Genomic DNA, 19,157 nt, shown 5'->3' on the forward strand with positions numbered 1-19,157 from the left:
AGGCGGGGTGTGTGTGTCGGTGTGTGTGTGACGCAGGCGGTGTGTGTGTGTATCGGGGTGTGTGTGTGTGTGTGACGCAGGCGGTGTGTGTGTGTCGGGGTGTGTGTGTGTGTGTGTGTGACACAGGTGGTGTGTGTGTGTCGGGGTGTGTGTGTCGGGGTGTGTGTGTGTGTGTGACGCAGGCGGTGTGTGTGTGTGTGTCGGGGTGTGTGTGTGTGTGTCGGGGTGTGTGTGTGTGTGACACAGGCGGGGTGTGTGTGTGTGTGTGTGACGCAGGCGGTGTGTGTGTGTCGGTGTGTGTGTGACGCAGGCGGTGTGTGTGTGTATCGGGGTGTGTGTGTGTGTGTGTGAGGCAGGCGGTGTGTGTGTGTGTGTGTGTGTGTGTGTGTGACGCAGGCGGTGTGTGTGTGTATCGGGGTGTGTGTGTGTGTGTGTGTGTGTGAGGCAGGCGGTGTGTGTGTGTGTGTGTGTGTGTGTGACGCAGGCGGTGTGTGTGTGTCGGGGTGTGTGTGTGTGAGGCAAGCGGTGTGTGTGTGTGTTTGTGTGACGCAGGCCGGGCTGGGAGCGGAGCGGGGCTCGGGGCGGGGCCGGGCCGGAGCGGAGCCTTCACACGCCAGCGCCGCGGCTGCCGCTGGGCGGGACGGGCCGGGGCGGCGCCTCCATCTTGGGCTGCAGCGGCCGCGGGGAGCCCAGGTACCGACCGGCCCCCCCGGGACCCCCCCGCGCCTCTCACCTCCCCGCGGCCCCCCCGGCCCCCCCGCTCCCGGGCCCCCCCCTCGGAGCCCCCGCCGGCGTCACCCCCGCACCCCCCCCTCGGCCCCCCCAGCGCCCTCCCCACTTTCGTCCCCCCCGGGACCCCCCTCGGAGCCCCCGCTGGCGTCACCCTCCCGGCCCCCCCCTCGCGCCTCTGGCCCCCCGCCGCTCCCTCGGAGCCCCCCGCTCCCGTCACCCCCTTGACCCCCCCACGGACCCCCCACACCAGCCGGAGCCCTCCCCAGAACCCCCCCGGAGTTCCCCCCCCAGGATCCCCCCCGCTCCTGTCACACCCCCTTGAGCCCCCCGCTCCAGCCCCCCCCCAGCGTCTGTCACTGCTCGGGACCCTCCCCGCTCCAGCCCCCCCATGCACACCCCACTCCCCCCAGCACCCCCCCGTCTGCCCCCTCCTGCTCCTGCCACCCCTCCGCACCCCCCCAGTTCCCCGCACCCGCCCGGAACCCCCCCGGGATCCCCCTGCCTTGTTCCTCCTGGGACCCCACCCCCGGCCTGACACTGTCGTCCCCCCATCCCTCTGGTCCCCTTCCCCCCCCTTGCCAGCGCAGGTGGGCCTGGGACCCCCTCGGGTCACCCCTGTACTTCCCCCCAGCACCCTCCCATCTCCCCCGGGTCTCCCCAGCACCCCCCTCCGGCCCGCAGGCCTCCCCCCCAGCTACTCCCCGCCCCAGGCTATGGGGGGGCCCAAAGAGGTCACCAGTGTGTGTGTGGGGGTCCCTGAGCCATTCTCAGCTCCTTCCCCCGCGGGGAAAGTGGGGGGTACTGGGGGGTTGGCCAGGGCACTCAGGGAGCCCCTGGTAGGGGCAAGGGGGCGTCCAGGCGGTGGAGGGCAGGGTCCTGCTGGGGCTCGGGGTGTGTGTGTGTGTGGAGACCAGCGGGGCGGGGGAGGATCCAGACCACTGCCTCCCTCACACCACCAGTGCACCCCCCCGCCGCCCCCTTGCACCCGCCTGCTGCCCCGTTTGCTGTCACGCCCCTCTGCCCCCCCCCACTGTCACACCCCCCTCGTTGCTACCATCCCCTCCCCCTCCCCTGCTGTCACACCCCCCACTGCCCTCTCCCCCTGCTGATGTCAAAGGGTTAAAAGTGCCCCCTCGTACTGCCTCCCGCCACCCCTATTGCACCCACCCTAATGTAACCCCCCAACAGCCCCCCCAAAACCCTACTGCCCTCACCCCTTCTAACTTCCTTGCTCCCCGATTCTCCCACGTACCTCCTCCCCCGGCCCTTCTGACCCCTCGTGGGCCCCGTTGTACGTTGCCTCCACCTGTACCCCTCCACTGCACCTCTCCCATGTACCCCTGCGCCCCCACACCCTGCTGCAGCCCCTCCCTTGTACCCCTACCCTGACTGTACCCTCTGCGCCCCCACCCTCTGCTGCAACCCCTCCCCTTGTACCCCCACCCCGACTGTACCCCCCCATGCCCCCACCCTCTGCTGCGACCCCTCCCTTGTACCCCCACCCCGACTGTACCCCCCCGCGCCCCCACACCCTGGTGCAGCCCCTCCCTTGTACCCACACCCCGACTGTACCTCCTGCACCCCCACATGCTGCTGCAACCCCTCCTGAGTACCCCCACCCTCTGCTGCAACCCTTCCCTTGTACCCCCACCCTGACTCTACCCCCCTGCGCCCCCACACCCTGCTGCAACCCCTCCCTTGTACCCCCACCCCGACTGTACCCCCACACCCCCACACGCTGCTGCGGCCCCTCCTTTGTACCCCCACCCCCGACTGTACCCCCTGTGCCCCACACGCTGCTGCAACCCTTCCCTTGTACCCCCACCCCGACTGTACCCCCTGCACCCCACACGCTGCTGCAACCCCTCCTTTGTACCCGCACCCCAACTGTACCTCCGCGCCCTCACACCCTGCTGCGACCCCTCCTTTGTCCCCCCCACCCTGACCGTACCCCCCGTGCCCCCACCCTCTGCTGCGACCCCTCCCTTGTCCCCCCACCCCGACTGTACCCCCTGTGCCCCACATGCTGCTGCGACCCCTCCTTTGTCCCCCCACCCCGACTGTACCCCCCCGTGCCCCCACCCTCTGCTGCGACCCCTCCCTTGTCCCCCCACCCCACTGTACCCCCCACATGACACACCTGGCACATAGGGTCATTTCCCACCCCTCAGAAACGCAGTCATTGCCTGCATCCCTCATGCCTCCTCACCCCGTAGCCTTTCCCCTCAACCCTCTACACCCTCACACCCCCCTTCACCTCATACACACCCCCTTCACCTCATACACACCTCCCTACCGCCTTACACACACACCCCTTACCCTAACCGCTCACATGCCCTCCCTGCACATCCCCTTCCCCTATAGACACATCCTTCACCCACACATCTTTCACCCCGCACACACACCCCTTACACACTCATATCACACACACCCCTTACCCACAACCCTTACTGCCCTACACCCTCATACATACCCCTCACACACACTGCTCATCACACTACACCCTCACACCCCCTTCACCTCACAAACCCCTCACTGCCCTACATCCTCACACCCACCCCTTACACACACTGCTCACCACCCTACACCCCCTTCAGCTCACACATCCGCCTCACCGCCCTACACCCCTCACATGTCCCCTTCGCTCCCTTACGCAGACCCCTCACTGCCCTACCCCCCCACCCCACCCCACTCCATTGCCCTGTCGCACGTCCCTCCAACACAAACACACCCATCACAAACACAACACAAACACAACCGCACACCCCATGGCCTGTTACACCCCTCCCCTCCGTGCACACTGCACTGCTGCTGTGAGGAGGAGGGGTGGGGGGTGGCTGCAGCCGGGGCCTGGTGTGGTTCTCCTTAGAAATTAATTAATGACAGGCCCTTGTGACTGCGTGTGTGTTTGTGCGTTGCTGGTCGTATGTATGACACACTGCCCTGTGTGTGTGCGGTGCTGCGTGTGTCTGGGTGGTACCATGGACGGGCATGCGGGTTCGGTGCCATGGGTGAGTGTGTGCGTGGGGTTGTGTGTGGTGTTTGTGTGTCTGTGCGGTGCTATGTGATTATGTGTCTGTGCGGTGCTGCGTGTGTGGGGTGTGTGTGTGGGGCGTGTGCTTGTGGGTCTGTGCGGTGCTGCATGTGTGTGGGGTGTATGCTTGTGGGTCTGTGTGGTGCTGCGTGTGTGAAGTGCTTTTATCTGTGTGGCGCTGTGTGTGTGTGGTATGCTTGTGGGTCTGTGCGGTGCTGCGTCTCTGTGTGATGCTCTGTGTGTAGTGCTGGGTGCTCTGTGTGTGTAGTGCTGGGTGCTTCTGTGTCTGTTCGGTGCTGCGCGTGTGTGGGGTGTGCTTGTGGGTCTGTGCGTGTGGTGCTGCGTGCTTGTGTGTCGGCAGTGCCGGTGTGTGCGTGTCCGTGGGGTGTCAAGTGTGATTGAGTGTATGCAGGGCCGTGTGTGGTGCTGTGCGCTTGTGTCTGTTCGGTGCTGCGTGTGGGTGCGTCTGTGGGGTGCTGGTTGTGTGTGTGGGATGGGCAATGGAGGGGGCAAGTTTGTGTTTGTGCACACTGCGCTCGTGGGCCTCAGGGCCAGCAAATGGGGCCAGGAAGCAGAACATGGAGGGGGTCCGGGTCTGGGGTGAGGACAAGGCCGAGGACTGGGGAGGAGTCCAGGGGGGGGACCAGGGCCTGGTCTGGGTGGATGTGGGATGGGCCAGAGGGTGCCAGGAGCTGCATGGGGGGTGGGGGATTGAAGAACAAGTGGGGGGGGGGTCTTATGGGACCGGTCTGGTGGGGGTGGCGTATGGGACTGGTGGGGTGGGGTATATGGCTCCAATCCGAGGAGCAGGGGCGTTTGGGCCTGTACGACTCCTACTCGCCCCCCCCCCCCCAGTGTGCATGTGTGTGTGGGGTGTTCTTCTGAGGACAGGTGGGGTGTGCCCCTGTTTGTGTGGATGATATGTGTGGGGGGGGGTGTCAGAGAGAGGGGGGTTGTCTCCCTTCCCCAGCACCCCCGGGTCAAGACACGGCTCCGGGCTGCTGGTGGCTGATCCGAGCAAGGCAAGCCGTGTGTGTGTGTGTGTGTGTGTGTGTGTGTGTGTGTGTGTGTGTCTTTTGTCCCTGGTCCCCTGGAGCCTTTCCGCCCCTTTGATCTGGCAGCCGCCGGCCTCTCTCCCTCAGTCCCTATGACTCAGGCCTCTTGCGTTTCCCGGAGGGAAAGGTCACTTCTCCACGGAAAACAGCAGCCGTGTAAATCCCGCCACTGGGGCCCCGTTGCCGCCTGGATTCCCCCCGCCCCCCGGCGGCCCTGCCTGGCTCTGGGTGGGAGCCGTTGGGATAAACCCGGCCACAAATCCGAGAGACCCGCCACCATCTGCACTCGCTACCCAGCGGGCAGGTCAGGAGGAGCGGGAAGGGCTGGCGTTAAAAAGTCCGGGACGATGCCCTCTCGCCTGACACTGAGATGCGGCCAGCTCTGGGGCAGGGCGGCTGGTTACACAGGGACCCCTCGCCCGACGCTGAGATGCGGCCACCTCTGGGGTGGGGCGGCCGTTAATACAGGGACCCCTCGCCTGGCGCTGCAGCACCGGGCTCAGTGCTGACTGCTGGGGGGAGAGTGCCCCCTGCTGAGCCCCCCACCCCTCTCCCTGCAGCACCCTGGGTCTCCCATCCTCTTACTGATCCATCTGCTCACTGATTAATGGTGAGATCAGCCTGGATCCCCGGCCAGGGCCGGGGCGGCGGGCGGCCAAGAGAGAGGAGTTTAAGATATTCCAGATGTAAGGGATGGGGAATTGCAGACGGGTTTTGTTCAACATGTTTGAAATTCACCCCAGTGTGAGGCTGTCCTAGTGCAAAAACAGTTCAGTCGGCTAGTGAGTGCTCAGTCTGTGTCAGGCGTGCGTGTGTGTGTGTCTCCGGGGGGGGGGAGCATGTGTACGTGCGTGCAGGCTGTGCTTGTGAGCGTGTGTTCGTGGATGCGCCTTTGTGTGTGTTTCTGCAGCGGATGTGAACGAGTATGGATTTGCGTGTGTACCGTGGGTGGGTTTGTGAATGAGTGTGCATTTGTGGGTGTAGCGTGGGCGTGTACAATGTGATTGTGCATGTGCCGTGGGTGTGCTTGTGAGTGGCTGACAGGATAAGTGTGCCTTTGTACAGTGTGCAGGTGAACAGGTGTGCATTTGGGGGTGTGTGAGAGTGAGGCTGTATTTGGGTGTGTACCATGTAAGGGTGTGTTGGTGAATGTGTGGCCTTGTTTGTACAATGGGCATGCAAACAGGAGTATATTTGTGTAACGGTGAGTGTATTTGTGTATGTAGAACATGAGTGAATGAGTGTACCTATGTGTGTTTGTACGGTGTGCGTGTGAATAAGTGCATTTGCGTATTCAGTTGGTATGCTTGCAAGTAGGGTGAGTGTGTTTGCGAGTGTTTGTACAATGAATACGTTTGTGTGTGCATGTGATGGATGGGTGTGTGTTTGTCAGTGTCTGGTGTCTGGGTGTGTACCCTACAGGTATGGATGCTTGTGAACATATGTTCTGATGTGCTGGTATGTACAGCGTAGGTATGTTGTTGTTTGTATGTGAAGTGTGTGTATGTGCAGGTGTAGAGCATAGGAATCAGTGTGTGTTTGTGTATTTGGAGTGTGAGTGTACGCAGTGTAGAGGTAATATAGGGGTAGAGGTGTTGAGTGTCTGTGTATAGAGAGTATTAGGAAGTTTGTGTATGGTACGGGCCTACAAGGGTGTGTTTGTGAATTAGTGTGTGTCTGGGTGTGTTGGCGAGGGTGTGCATGTTGCATGTGTGCAGCGGGTGAATCTGTTGTTGCGTGTGATGCCGCAGGAGTGTAAAGTCTTACTGAACTGAACTGTGTCCGATTGTCCGTGTTTGGTATGCTGTATCCCATGTGTTTGTGTGACAACACGTTTGTGCCAACATCTCGGTGTGCGGTTGTGTACAGCATCAGTGGGTGTGGTGCTTGGTATGGGTCTGTCAGTACTGTGTGTGCGCGCACGCGTGCGGTGTAGGGGTTGTCTGTTCTGGGTGTGAGTGTATTCGTGTGTGTGTGTGTGTGTGAGAGAGAGAGAGAGATTTGCAGTGTGTTTGTGTTTGTCCAGTGTGTTTGTGGGAGGTTGTCTGTACTGTGTGTGCGTGCAGTGTGTGCGTGTGTGTTTGTACAGTGTGTTTGATCACACCCCTCCTTTTAAAGGGGCATTTTGCTTGGAGAACATTTTTGTAGGGGCTGTTTCTTTAACGCAGATCCCAGCTGAATCACAAGGGTTGACATGGGAAGGGGCCTGGTGACATCACAGCCAGCTCAGCCAACGAGTATCCAGGTGAGCCGAGTGCATCCCCTCGCTTGCATCCTATTGGCTTGGGGTGTGCGTGATGCGGGTGTTGGGCTGTCAATATTCTGTACTGGCCAGGTTAAAGGTCTTTCCCCTGCCAAGACCTGGGTTCTGGGGCCGTTACCACAGCAACAGCAGGTGACATCCTCATCCCCAGAGAGCAGGGCTCCTCCTGCTATTGGGGACGTCATAGGCTGTTGCCATGGGGACCGCCTGACTCAGCTCTCAGGTCTTGGCAGGTAGGTGAGGGAGGAAACAGATCTGTCAGTCGCTGTGGCTGGGGAGGGGGAGGGTAAGGGAAAAACAGCAGTTTGTGGTTTCTATGGCAATGCGTAGTTTTTGGTGAAGGGTTTTGTTCAGGGGTCCATTTGATTGAGCGCTGTTTTTTGCAGCGAGGGGTTGACGTGGTCGGGAGGGATTTAAGGGCCCCAGATTTCCAGCACAGCTGTGACAGGGATGCCCCCGATGCTGTCAGACTGTACTCGGCATGTACACCTCATGTCCTGAGAGTGTATTCCTCGTGCCTGCCCCCAACGACGTCCGACTGTATTCCTCATACACACCCCAGTCACATCATTCTGTACCTGACACACACCCCCAATTATGTCTGACTGTACCTGAATGTACACTCCTGTTACATCACACTGTACCTGTGAGAGACAGACCGATTACATCAGACTGTACCTGACGTATACAGATGTGACAGCACACTGTACTTGACACATACAACTCAGTTGTCAGATTGTACCTGACCCATGCACTCCAATTACGTGAGATTGTACCTGGCACCTACGCCCTAATTACATTACGTTATATCTAATGCATACACGCCAATTACTTGTGATGGTATTGTGACACACACACACGGACCAGTTAAAGCATGTTGTACTTCCATTTCTAGCTCTTGCTATTCTCACACACATACATCAAATACATCACGCCCTACCTGATGTGCATCCCAGAAACATCACAACCGTATGTAAAACTTACCCCCAGACCTATCTTGTGTCAAATGAAACACACAGCAACTTCATCAGACCGCACCTCGGGACCTGTCCCCCGGTTACATCAGAATGTAGCAGTGATACACCTTCCCCTATCTCTAAGTACTTCTGACGGTCCCCGGGACAAACATACACACCATTTGCATCAGACTGTAGGTGTGATACACCTTCTCCCCATCTTTGATTGTTCCTGACTGTATCAGGGGCACACACTCCCCACCCCCCCCCATTACATCGGACTGTAGGTGTGATACACCTCCTCCCCATGTCTGATTAGCTTCGACTGTAAACAGCCTGGTTACCTCAGAGTGTACCTTTTCTTCCACTTGTGATTACCTCTGACTGTACCTAGAGAAACAACGCGCTCCCCCCCCCCCATATTAATCAGCACGTAGCTGTGATATACCTCCCCACCGTCTCTTGATTAACTCCAACTGTAGCTTGGGGGGGGAGACACCCCCCACCATTTATATCAGAGTGTAGCTGTGACACATCACCCACCTCAACCCTGATTATATCCGACTGTACCCCCCCCCCCCCCCTTCTGAATTTTAATCCCGACAGCCTGCGATACAGCTCCCCACCGTCTCCAATTAGCTCTGGCTGTATCTGGGACACGCACACCAGTTACGTCACGGTGTAGCTGGGCTACCCCCTCCCCCCCCCCCCCGCTCCGGTCTCGGAGCCTGTACCACTGACACGCACCCGCCTCTCCGGTTTCTAACACGTATCCAGCTGCTCCGCCAGCCCGTGATCCATTTGCCTGGATTCGTTGCAACCTGCGGGTGCCGCTGGCCGATGACAGTGTGGCGGAAGGTTTTGTTTGGCTGCTGGGGATTCTGTGTGTGTGTCTGTGCGTGTGTGTGTGTCTCTGTCCGCCTGGCTGGGCCCCTCCAGCGTCAGGCCGCGTTGTTAATGTAACGCGACGGCTGCTCGGCCGAGATCCCAGGCTGTCTCCGGAAAGACGCGGGGATCGTTTATAATCCCCCAGCCCACCCCACCCTCCCCACCACCGCAGTGTTTGCTTAGCCGGTGGGATGTTGGGAGCCCCACGGGAGGGGTGTGGGGGAGGCTCCCTTTGAATTCAGCCGGGAGCTGGAGCCGCCCCTTAATTAGTAACATGTTACCCACCATGTGACCTTGGTACGGGACTGGAAGCCAGGACGCCTGGGTTCTCTCCCCAGCTCTGGGAGGGACGTGGGGGCTGGGGGTTAGAGCAGGGGGGCTGGGAGCCAGGACTCCTGGGTTCTCTCCCCGGCTCTGGGAGGGGAGTGGGGGCTGGTGGGTTAGAGCAGGGGGGCTGGGAGCCAAGACTCCTGGGTTCTCTCCCCAGCTCTAGGAAGGGAGTGGAGGCTAGTGGTTAGAGTGGGGGGGCTGGGAGTCAGGACTCCTGGGTTCTTCTTTGGGTGATGTGCTCCGAAAAATCCCTTCCCCTCCGTACCTCAGTTTCCCCACCTATAAAATTGGGCTGGCTGTCCTTCCTCCTCCCATGTGGGGGCTTCATTCATTAATTCCCCTCTGAGACCAGCAGAAGGAAGGTGTCCCCTATAAATAAACCCGAGTAATTCACTGATCGCTGGGCCTGGGATCATCTCTTTGTCCTTTGTGTGTACAGCCCCTTGCGCAAAGGGGAGTCGGGTGACTGGGGCTCCCAGGTGCTGCCCCAAGGCAGTAATTAAGAACAGTATTAATCATAATTAATTCAATGTTCCTAGAGTCTCAATTACCCGATCCCCTATCAGTGTCCCATGTTAGGCCGTTCTGTGCCGGTCCCCCTTCATCAGGGCCCATTCGTTCATAATTTTATGATTTAATTATCAGTCGTTTTTGGAGGCCGTGCGCCCTGGGTACTAGACACGTGAGCCAGGGATAGAACCCAGGAGTCCTGTCGCTGGCCAAGTCGCTTTCCCCGTGCCGTGCCTCAGTTTCCCCCTGTTTAACATGGTGCTCTCTTTCCAACGTTTAACCGCCGGAAGATGCGCAAAGTCGTCAGCTCAGGGAAATCTCCGCAGGGCAGTGAAAGACGGAGGCAGCTGGGTTTTAACCGGCAGGTGGCGGGGCCTAGTGGGTAGAGCACGGGGCTGGGGTTCTGGACGACCTGTATTCCCTGTATTTTTCGGAAGGAGGAGGGGGGAAATTCACTGCCAAAAAACTTCGCCCGGGTGGGGCAACTGGGAACGGCAAATGCGGAGGTTTGGGCTAGGAAGAGACGGATCGTCGAATCCAGGCCTCTCTTGTCCGGGAAACCCTGATCCTGCTTCATCCTTGCGCTCAACCTCGCATGTGTAAACCCCCCGGATTAGCTTCGTAATGGAGGGATTTTAAACCTGGGCCTTGGTGTGTAATTATTTTTTGTTCTGGGGTCTGGGCCTGTAGCTGGGTCCCTTTCCCCAGCGTTTTCTCTCCCAGTGACGAAAGCTTTGAAGCTGGGGCTTTAATAGAAAATGAAAACCACCCAATTGGGTCTGCGCCCCCCCACGCCGGGCCCAGACTCGCTGCTTCAGACACCCCCAGAGCAGGATGCAATGAGAGTGACGGGTGTGCGTTACCCCCCACACGATCAGTCACACTGCTACCCTGGTTTACAGTGAGGGGAAACTGAGGCACGGGGGGGGGGGGGGGGAAGAGATGAGATTCACCCAGGGACAAAAAGTGAGTCAGGAATAGAACCCAGGAGTCCTGGCTCCCAGCCCCCCGCTCCTGCAGTGGGTCTCAGCACCTAACCCTTGGCGTCTCCCACAGTGGATCCTGTCCGGGGAGAGGCAGAGCGGAGGAGCCGTGGGGCAGGAAGCCGTAGTCGATGAGGGCACCTCCCACAGGTAAGGGGCAATTCACCCCGGCTTAGATTCCTCGGCCCGGGTCTCCGTGGCAACGCCGGCTGCATCTAGGCCCCCTCGTGTTTTGTTCTAGACCCAGTTGCCCAGGTCTCCATGGTAACATGTGCCTGCGGTTTGGCCCGGGAGGGATGTGTCCTCGGTGGGTGCAGGGGTGGGGTAAATTCCCCCCCCCGCGCGTCCCAGAGCCTCCCGCCACCTCTAGGGGGCGCCAGCTCCCACCAGGCCCCTGGGCGTGGACTGGCTGGCTCTTTTAGAATGGAGGACCCAGCTGATCTCCAGTCCCTCTTCAATTCTCGCCCCCAGTTTTGGGGACTCTATTCCTTGGGGACCATGGGAAGACGAGATCTGGGTACCAGCCTGGATAGATCCCGGATCCATGGGAAGGGGAAGGTGGGATGAGGGGACGGACAGGGGAAGGAGGGATGAGAAGGAGGAGGAGGGGACGGGCAGGGGATGGAGGGATGGGAAGGAGGGATGAGGAGGCTGAGGGGCTGGGCAGAGGAAGGAGGGATGAGGAGGAGGAGGAGGGGACGGGCAGAGGAAGGAGGGCTGAGGGGATGGGCAGGGGAAAGAGGGATGAGAAGGAGGAGGGGGGGACGGGCAGAGGAAGGAGGGCTGAGGGGATGGGCAGGGGAAAGAGGGATGAGGAGGAGGAGGAGGGGACAGGCAGAGGAAGGAGGGCTGAGGGGCTGGGCAGAGGAAGGAGGGCTGAGGGGCTGGGCAGAGGAAGGAGGGATGAGGGGAAGGAGGGATGAGGGAACAGGCAGAGGGAGGAGGGATGAGGAGGAGGGGGAAGGAAGGATGAGGAGGCTGAGGGGCTGGGCAGAGGAAGGAGGGATGAGGAGGAGGAGGGGATGGTCAGAGGAAGGAGGGCTGAGGGGATGGGCAGGGGAAAGAGGGATGAGGGGAAGGAGGGATGAGGGAACAGGCAGAGGGAGGAGGGATGAGGAGGGGGAAGGAGGGATGATGAGGAGGAGGGGACGGGCAGAGGAAGGAGGGCTGAGGGGATGGGCAGGGGAAAGAGGGATGAGGGGAAGGAGGGATGAGGGAACAGGCAGAGGGAGGAGGGAGGAGGAGGAGGAGGGGGAAGGAGGGCTGAGGAGGCTAAGGGGATGGGCAGAGGAAGGAGGGATGAGAAGGAGGAGGAGGGGACGGGCAGAGGAAGGAGGGCTGAGGGGATGGGCAGGGGAAAGAGGGATGAGGAGGAGGAGGCGCCGGGGGAAGGAGGGATGAGGAGGGGGGGATGAGCAGGGGATGAAGGGATGAGAAGGAGGAGGCGCCGGGGGAAGGAGGGATGAGGAGGCTAAGGGGATGGGCAGAGGAAGGAGGGATGAGGAGGAGGGGAAGGAGGGATTAGGGGACAGGCAGTGGATGGAGGGATGAGAAGGAGGAGGAGGGATGAGGGGACAGGCAGTGGATGGAGGGATGAGAAGGAGGAGGAGGGGACAGGCAGAGGAAGGAGGGATGAGGAGGAGGGGAAGGAGGGATTAGGGGACAGGCAGTGGATGGAGGGATGAGAAGGAGGAGGAGGGATGAGGGGACAGGCAGTGGATGGAGGGATGAGAAGGAGGAGGAGGGGACAGGCAGAGGAAGGAGGGATGAGAAGGGGGGGATGAGCAGGAGGAGGCTGAGGGGATGGGCAGGGGAAAGAGGGATGAGGAGGAGGCGGCGCCGGGGGAAGGAGGGATGAGGAGGGGGGGATGAGCAGGGGATGAAGGGATGAGAAGGAGGAGGCTGAGGGGATGGGCAGGGGAAAGAGGGATGAGAAGGAGGAGGCGCCGGGGGAAGGAGGGATGAGGAGGCTAAGGGGATGGGCAGAGGAAGGAGGGATGAGGAGGAGGGGAAGGAGGGATTAGGGGACAGGCAGTGGATGGAGGGATGAGAAGGAGGAGGGATGAGGGGACAGGCAGAGGAAGGAGGGATGAGAAGGGGGGGATGAGCAGGAGATGAAGGGATGAGAAGGAGGAGGCTGAGGGGATGGGCAGAGGAAGGAGGGCTGAGGGGATGGGCAGGGGAAAGAGGGATGAGGAGGAGGAGGCGCCGGGGGAAGGAGGGATGAGGAGGGGGGGATGAGCAGGGGATGAAGGGATGAGAAGGAGGAGGCGCCGGGGGATGGGCAGAGGAAGGAGGGATGATGAGGAGGAGGCGCCGGGGGAAGGAGGGATGAGGAGGCTAAGGGGATGGGCAGAGGAAGGAGGGATGAGGAGGAGGGGAAGGAGGGATTAGGGGACAGGCAGTGGATGGAGGGATGAGAAGGAGGAGGAGGGGACAGGCAGAGGAAGGAGGGATGAGGAAGAGGGGAAGGAGGGATTAGGGGACAGGCAGAGGAAGGAGGGATGAGAAGGGGGGGATGAGCAGGAGATGAAGGGATGAGAAGGAGGAGGCTGAGGGGATGGGCAGGGGAAAGAGGGATGAGGAGGAGGCGGCGCCGGGGGAAGGAGGGATGAGGAGGGGGGGATGAAGGGATGAGAAGGAGGAGACTGAGGGGATGGGCAGGGGAAAGAGGGATGAGAAGGAGGAGGCGCCGGGGGAAGGAGGGATGAGGAGGCTAAGGGGATGGGCAGAGGAAGGAGGGATGAGGAGGAGGGGAAGGAGGGATTAGGGGACAGGCAGTGGATGGAGGGATGAGAAGAAGGAGGAGGGATGAGGGGACAGGCAGAGGAAGGAGGGATGAGGGGATGGGCAGAGGGAGGAGGAGGAGGAGGCGGCGGCTGAGGGGACGAGGCGGCTCTGGGCCGGGCAGGCAGGAGCCGGCTGGCTGACTGACTCCCAGGCCCCAGCCTGCCCTGCCCTTTCCCTGACCCTGTCCTGGCCCGTCCCCGTCCCCGTTCCCACCCGCCCTCTGGCCGGAGGTGGGGCTGGGCACGGCCGGTGCCAGGCTGGCGCAGGTGGCCCCAGGGGCTGGTCGTGTGCCCGGGGGCGGGGCGGGAAGCGGCCGAGCCGGCAGTGGGGCCGGGCCAGCTCCTTTGCTAATCGCAGCTGGCACCGGCCCCCGCTTCCCTCAGCCATTTTAGCTGCCAGCTGGGAATCCCTGTGCAAAATGGCTCCCGCCCGGAGGAAGGAGTGGCCCCGAGCCAGCGGGCACGGCCACGGGCCACCCCCCCGGCCTGGCCCGGCCCCTCCGACGGGCACCTGCACCTCTGGCCCGGGCCCACAGATGCTAACCCCAGCATCTGGCCTGGCCCCACAGACTCCAGACCGCACCCCCAGCTTGGCCCGACTGACGTCAACCGCGGCCTGGTCTGACTGGCACCGCCCCGCACCCCCAGCCCGGCCTGACCCTCGCTGACCCAGGCCCCCAACCCGGCCTGACCCACGCCAACCGGCACCCCCAGCTCGGCCCGACCAACACCAGCCACGGCCTGCGGCCTGGCCCAACTGACGCCCACTGCGGCTTGAGCCGACTGGCACCGCCCTGCACCCCCAGCCCGGCCTGACCCCCCAGCTCCATCCACACCGGCCTGTGATCCAGCCTGACCCACACCGACCTCTGGCCCACGCCCCAGCCTCACCGATGTCAAATCCAGCTCCACTGACGCGCACCCAGCCTCCCCGACCCACGGCACCCCGCCTCCCCAACGCCGAGCCCTGCAACTGTAACCACCAACTCCCAGTCCCCTCCCAGAGCCGGGGAGAGAACCCAGGAATCCTGGCTCCCAGCCCCCCCTGCTCTAACTACTAGCCCCCGCTCTCCTCACGCCTGTCTCTCCCTCCCCAGCTCTGTGGCCGCGCCATGGCTCCGGTCCTGGAGCTCTCGGACGCCGCTCACTCCCGCTGCCTGCTGGTGGAGCTGAATGAGCAGCGGCTGCGGGGCCACTTCTGCGACGTCACCATCATCGCCGAAGACACCAAGTTCCCGGCCCACAGGAACGTGCTGGCGGCCTGCAGCCCGTACTTCAAGGCGGTGCTGTCAGAGGAGCCGGCCGGCCGCCAGCCGGCCCAGGTGCTGGAGCTGCCCGACATCCAAGCCGGGGTCTTCTCTGACATCCTCAACTTCATCTACCGGTCCCGCCTCTCGGTGCCCAGCCCGGCCGCCGCCCGGCAGATTGGAGCCGCCGGCCGCCGCCTGGGCATCTCCTGGCTGGAGAACCTGGACCCCGCCGCTCAGGCCAAGGAGATGAGCGAGCCCTGGAGCCCCGAGGCCGCCGGAGACACCTCGGCCTCCTCCCCGAGATCCTGCGCCTCCCCCGTGGACCTGACCTGCCCGTCGCGGCCGGCCGCCAGCCCCGTCTGCCTCCAGGAGCCGGCCCGGCCACCCAGCCCGCAGCGGGAGGCGGATAACGAAACCGAGACGGCAAAGATCCTCTACGCCCTAAGCACGGCGCCTGCCGAGCCGGGCGCCCCGGACTGGGAGCAGGAGCGTGGCGCTGCAGAACCGCCCGCCGCCGGGGGCGAGCCGGCGCCGTCGTCTTCCTTGCCGGCAGGCAGCGCCTTCCGCTGCGGGCTCTGCAGCCGCTCCTTCGCCACGCCGGCCGCCCTGAGCCTCCACCTGAAACTGCACCGGAGCCGGCGCTCCCTCTCCTGCCGCCACTGCGGCAAGAGCTTCATCCACGTCAAGCGGCTGCAGACGCATGAGGTACTCTGCAAGGAGGCCGGCGAGGAAGAGGAGGCGGCGGCGGTGGGCGGCTCGGCGGTGGCGGGCGGCTCGGAGGCGGCGGCCCCAGCGGCGCCCCTTCCTCCCGCCGCACCGGCGCTGCCCAAACCGGCGTCTTCCAAGAAAGGCCTGCTCTTCCGCCACCGGGCCCTGCAGCGGCTGGAGTACATCCCGGAGCAGGATCACTTCGTCAAGGTGGTGGACGGGCATGTCATCTACTTCTGCACCGTCTGCGAGCGCTCCTACATGACCCTCTCCAGCCTCAAGCGCCACTCCAACGTTCACTCCTGGCGGCGTAAGTACCCCTGCCGCTACTGCGACAAAGTCTTCGCCCTGGCTGAGTACCGGACGAAGCACGAGGTGTGGCACACCGGCGAGCGCCGCTACCAGTGCATCTTCTGCTGGGAGACATTCGTCACCTACTACAACCTGAAGACCCACCAGAAGGCCTTCCACGGCATCAACCCGGGACTCATCTCCTCCGAGAAGACGCCCAATGGGGGCTACAAGCCGCGGCTCAACGCCCTCAAGCTCTACCGCCTCTTGCCCATGCGCTCCCAGAAGCGACCCTACAAGACCTATAGCCCAGGGCTGCTGCCGGAGGGCCTGCTGCTGCCCCCGCAGCCCCTCCCCGTGGCGCTGGGCGAGGGGGACCCCGCGGCCGGCCCTGGTGGGGAGGCGGGGCCCGGCTTCGCATCTGCCAATACTTTGGAGGCGCCGGAGGCCGAGCGGTTCCTCCTGCCGGCGCCGGCCGAGCGGCACGAGACGGGGCCGCCCCCGTTCCTGGCAGAGGAGGCGCGGCGGGCGCCGGCGGACGGTGAGGCCCCGTCGGTCATCGCCTACGGCCACCCGGCCGCCTCGGTCATCGTGCACAGCACCTCGGTGGGAGGCGGGGGCGGCCAGGCATCCTCGGTCATCACCTACAACAGCACGCCCGCCGCCCCCCGCCCCACCCCGGCTGAGCCCCTCAAAAAGCAAGTGCTGAAGGAGTACATCCAAGCCCAGAAGGCAGCCGAGCAGGCGGCGGAGGAGGCAGGCGGCGGGGAGCCACCAAAACCCCGCAGCCTGCGGCCCGGCCGCACCATGACCTACATGGCCAAGCCGGCCTACGTGGGCGCCGCCTCAGAGAGCCGCAGCGCCCCGCTGTGCCAGATCACTGTGCGCATCGGCGAAGAGGCCATCGTCAAGCGGCGCATCTCCGAGACCGACCTGATGCTGGACAAGAGCCCGAGGGGCCCCAAGCGTTTCGATTTCGGGCCGGCCGAGAAAGCGGCTCCTGGCAAACGGGCCGGCAGCTCCTATGCCCACAACGAGAGCGGCGAGGAAGAGAGCGACCGGGACGCTGAAGACCAGCTCTGGCGTCCGTACTACACCTACAAGCCCAAGCGGAAGGCCTGTGGCTCCGGCGGGGCTGGCTCCGGCGTCCCCAAGGTGAAGCGGTCTTCCCGGTGGCGCCGCAAGCTGCGTTCCCTGCGCTGGATGAAGCGGGCGGAGGAGGAGGAGGAAAGGGAGGAGCCCAGCCCGGCGCTCACCCGCGCCTCACCAAGTCCCGGCAGCTCCGACGCCCCGGCGCCCGAACCGGCGCACAAGGCTGGGCGCGGCAGCGCCGATTGGAAACACGAGTGCGGTGCCTGTGGCAAGTTCTTCTCGGCGCTGAAGAAGCTGCGGAAACACGAGCGGGTGCACGGGCGGCCGGGCAAGGACGATCCGGCGCCAGCGCCGGCCCACCGGGTGGGCCGCAAGCCCTCGGTCAAATTCACCTGCGCCCACTGTGCCAAGGTCTGCAAGACCGCGGCGGCCCTGAGCCGGCACATGAAGCGGCACGAGGGGGAAAGCCGGGAGCCTGGCCCGGCCGCCCTGACCACCGTCATCGCCTATTCCAAAAAGCCGGAGGAGCCGGAGCCGGCGGCCGTCAAGGAGGAAATCACGCAGGAGATGCAGGTCTCGTCGTCCAGCGGGGAGCCGCCGGCAGCGGAGGCCAGCCAGGCCTGCACCGCCGGCCAGCCGGCCACGCCAGAGAGTCAGGGGGCAGCGCCGCCCCGGGAGGAAGAGGTGATGCCGCCGGAGACGGGCGGGCCACAGGAGGCGGCTGCCCCGCTAGCCGAAGCCACCACCAGCTGTATCGAGCTGGCCCCAGCGCCGCCCGCCCCCCCAGGCCGCCCTCTCCTTGCAAGATCCCGTCATCTCGCACACCAGCCCGGCCCCGGCCCCACACGAGGAGGAGGAGGCGGTGGGTGGCTACGCAGAGAGGTACCCGGTGCAGGAGTACCCCCTGCCCCTGCTGGCGCCCGGGGGCTGCCGGATCCGGAAGGAGGCAGAAGACAAGCCCGCGTTCCTCGCCTACCCCAGCCCTCTCCCTTTCAATGCCGTGGGCAAGGCCGGGGCTGGCGAAGGGGAGGGCAAGGTGAGCTTCTACCCCGACCCCTACCCGCTCATGTACGGGCACCAGCTGCTGGCCGCCTACCCGTACAACTTCACCAACCTGGCCGCCCTGCCTGTGGCGCTGAACATGGTCCTGCCGGACGACAAGGGTCAGCCCCTCCCTTTCCTGCCCAGCGTCTTCGGCTACTCGGTCAACCCGTGCCGGAACGAGGCCCAGGACGGGGCTGGTGCCGGGGCCCACGGGGCCGGCAGCGGGGCGGGGGGCGGGGCGGCCCTGCCCCGGGGGGTGGTCCGCGGGGATCCCCCGGCCCCCGAGCGCCTGAAGAAGGGAAATTTCCTGTGAGCGGCAAGGGGGCAGGTGCCCGAGCTGGGCTAGGCTCTGGGGTGGGGGAGGGGGGTGATGCTGGAGGGGGTGCTGGTGTTGCGATGTGGGACGGGGGGGCATGGCCCAGCAGGGGAGGCACCCGGCGCCGAGGGGCGCTGGAGCCGTGTGCCCCCCCCCCCGAAGTGTGACATAAGGAACGGGGGGGGATCCTGGAGCTAGGCTGTGAGCTGTCACTCCAGATGGATCAGTCCCCCCTCCAACTCTCCCCCCCCCTTCAGTGACTCCTGGGGACCCCCCCTCCCCACGGTCCTCAGGACCCCTTTCCCCTCGCAGTCCCCTGCCCCTGACCCCCAGGCCTTGCAGCTGGCAGATGTGGGGTGGAGGGGGGTTGTTACCCCAAAGGAGGGGCTATAGAGAGGGACCAATATGTGGGAGATGGGGGAGCCCTATGTGCCCCCCCAAAGAGTAAGGAGGTGGTTTAGGGGTGGGGGATCCCAGCTGTGAGGGGGGGCACTACAGTGCCCCCTGACCCAGAATGCACTGCAAATCCCCCCCCCACCCGCTCCAGCAGTGTTCCAGCAGGGGGCGCTAATACTCCAGCAGGGACCTGCCCCGGGCTCCCCTCCCCACACTGCTGTCCTCAGCTTCCTGCCCTGGGTACCCCCCAATCCCCTGCCCAGTACCCCATGCACCCCCATTTCCCTGCCCCGGGCACCCCAATTCCCCTGTCCTGGTACCCCATGCACCCTCCATTCCCTTGCCCCAGGCACCCTCCCCACCCCCTGCTGTCCTCAGCTTCCTGTCCTGGGTACCCTCCATTCCCCTGCCCTGGGCACCCCCCCATGCCCTCCCACGCCCATCCTCCTCCCCAGCCCCCCCCCCCCCACGCTCCCAGCCCTGGCGGGGCGCCAGGCTCAGCGGGTGACGCTGTGTTTTG

General features: G+C 63.6%; 1 protein-coding gene across 1 annotated transcript; it reads left to right on the plus strand.

Annotated features, from left to right (window-relative positions):
• Positions 1–536: 536 nt before the first annotated feature.
• Positions 537–18,388, plus strand: LOC135975913 (zinc finger and BTB domain-containing protein 4-like). The gene is given in 5 exon segments (XM_065569252.1): positions 537–693; positions 6,990–7,066; positions 10,825–10,901; positions 14,638–17,661; positions 17,663–18,388. Coding segments are annotated over 2 exon segments (3,585 nt in total). The 5' UTR covers positions 537–693; positions 6,990–7,066; positions 10,825–10,901; positions 14,638–14,652; the 3' UTR covers positions 18,239–18,388.
• The last annotated feature ends 769 nt before the right edge of the window (positions 18,389–19,157 follow it).

This window comes from Chrysemys picta, chromosome 16 (assembly GCF_011386835.1).
Source record: "Chrysemys picta bellii isolate R12L10 chromosome 16, ASM1138683v2, whole genome shotgun sequence".
Taxonomy (NCBI): domain Eukaryota; kingdom Metazoa; phylum Chordata; order Testudines; family Emydidae; genus Chrysemys; species Chrysemys picta.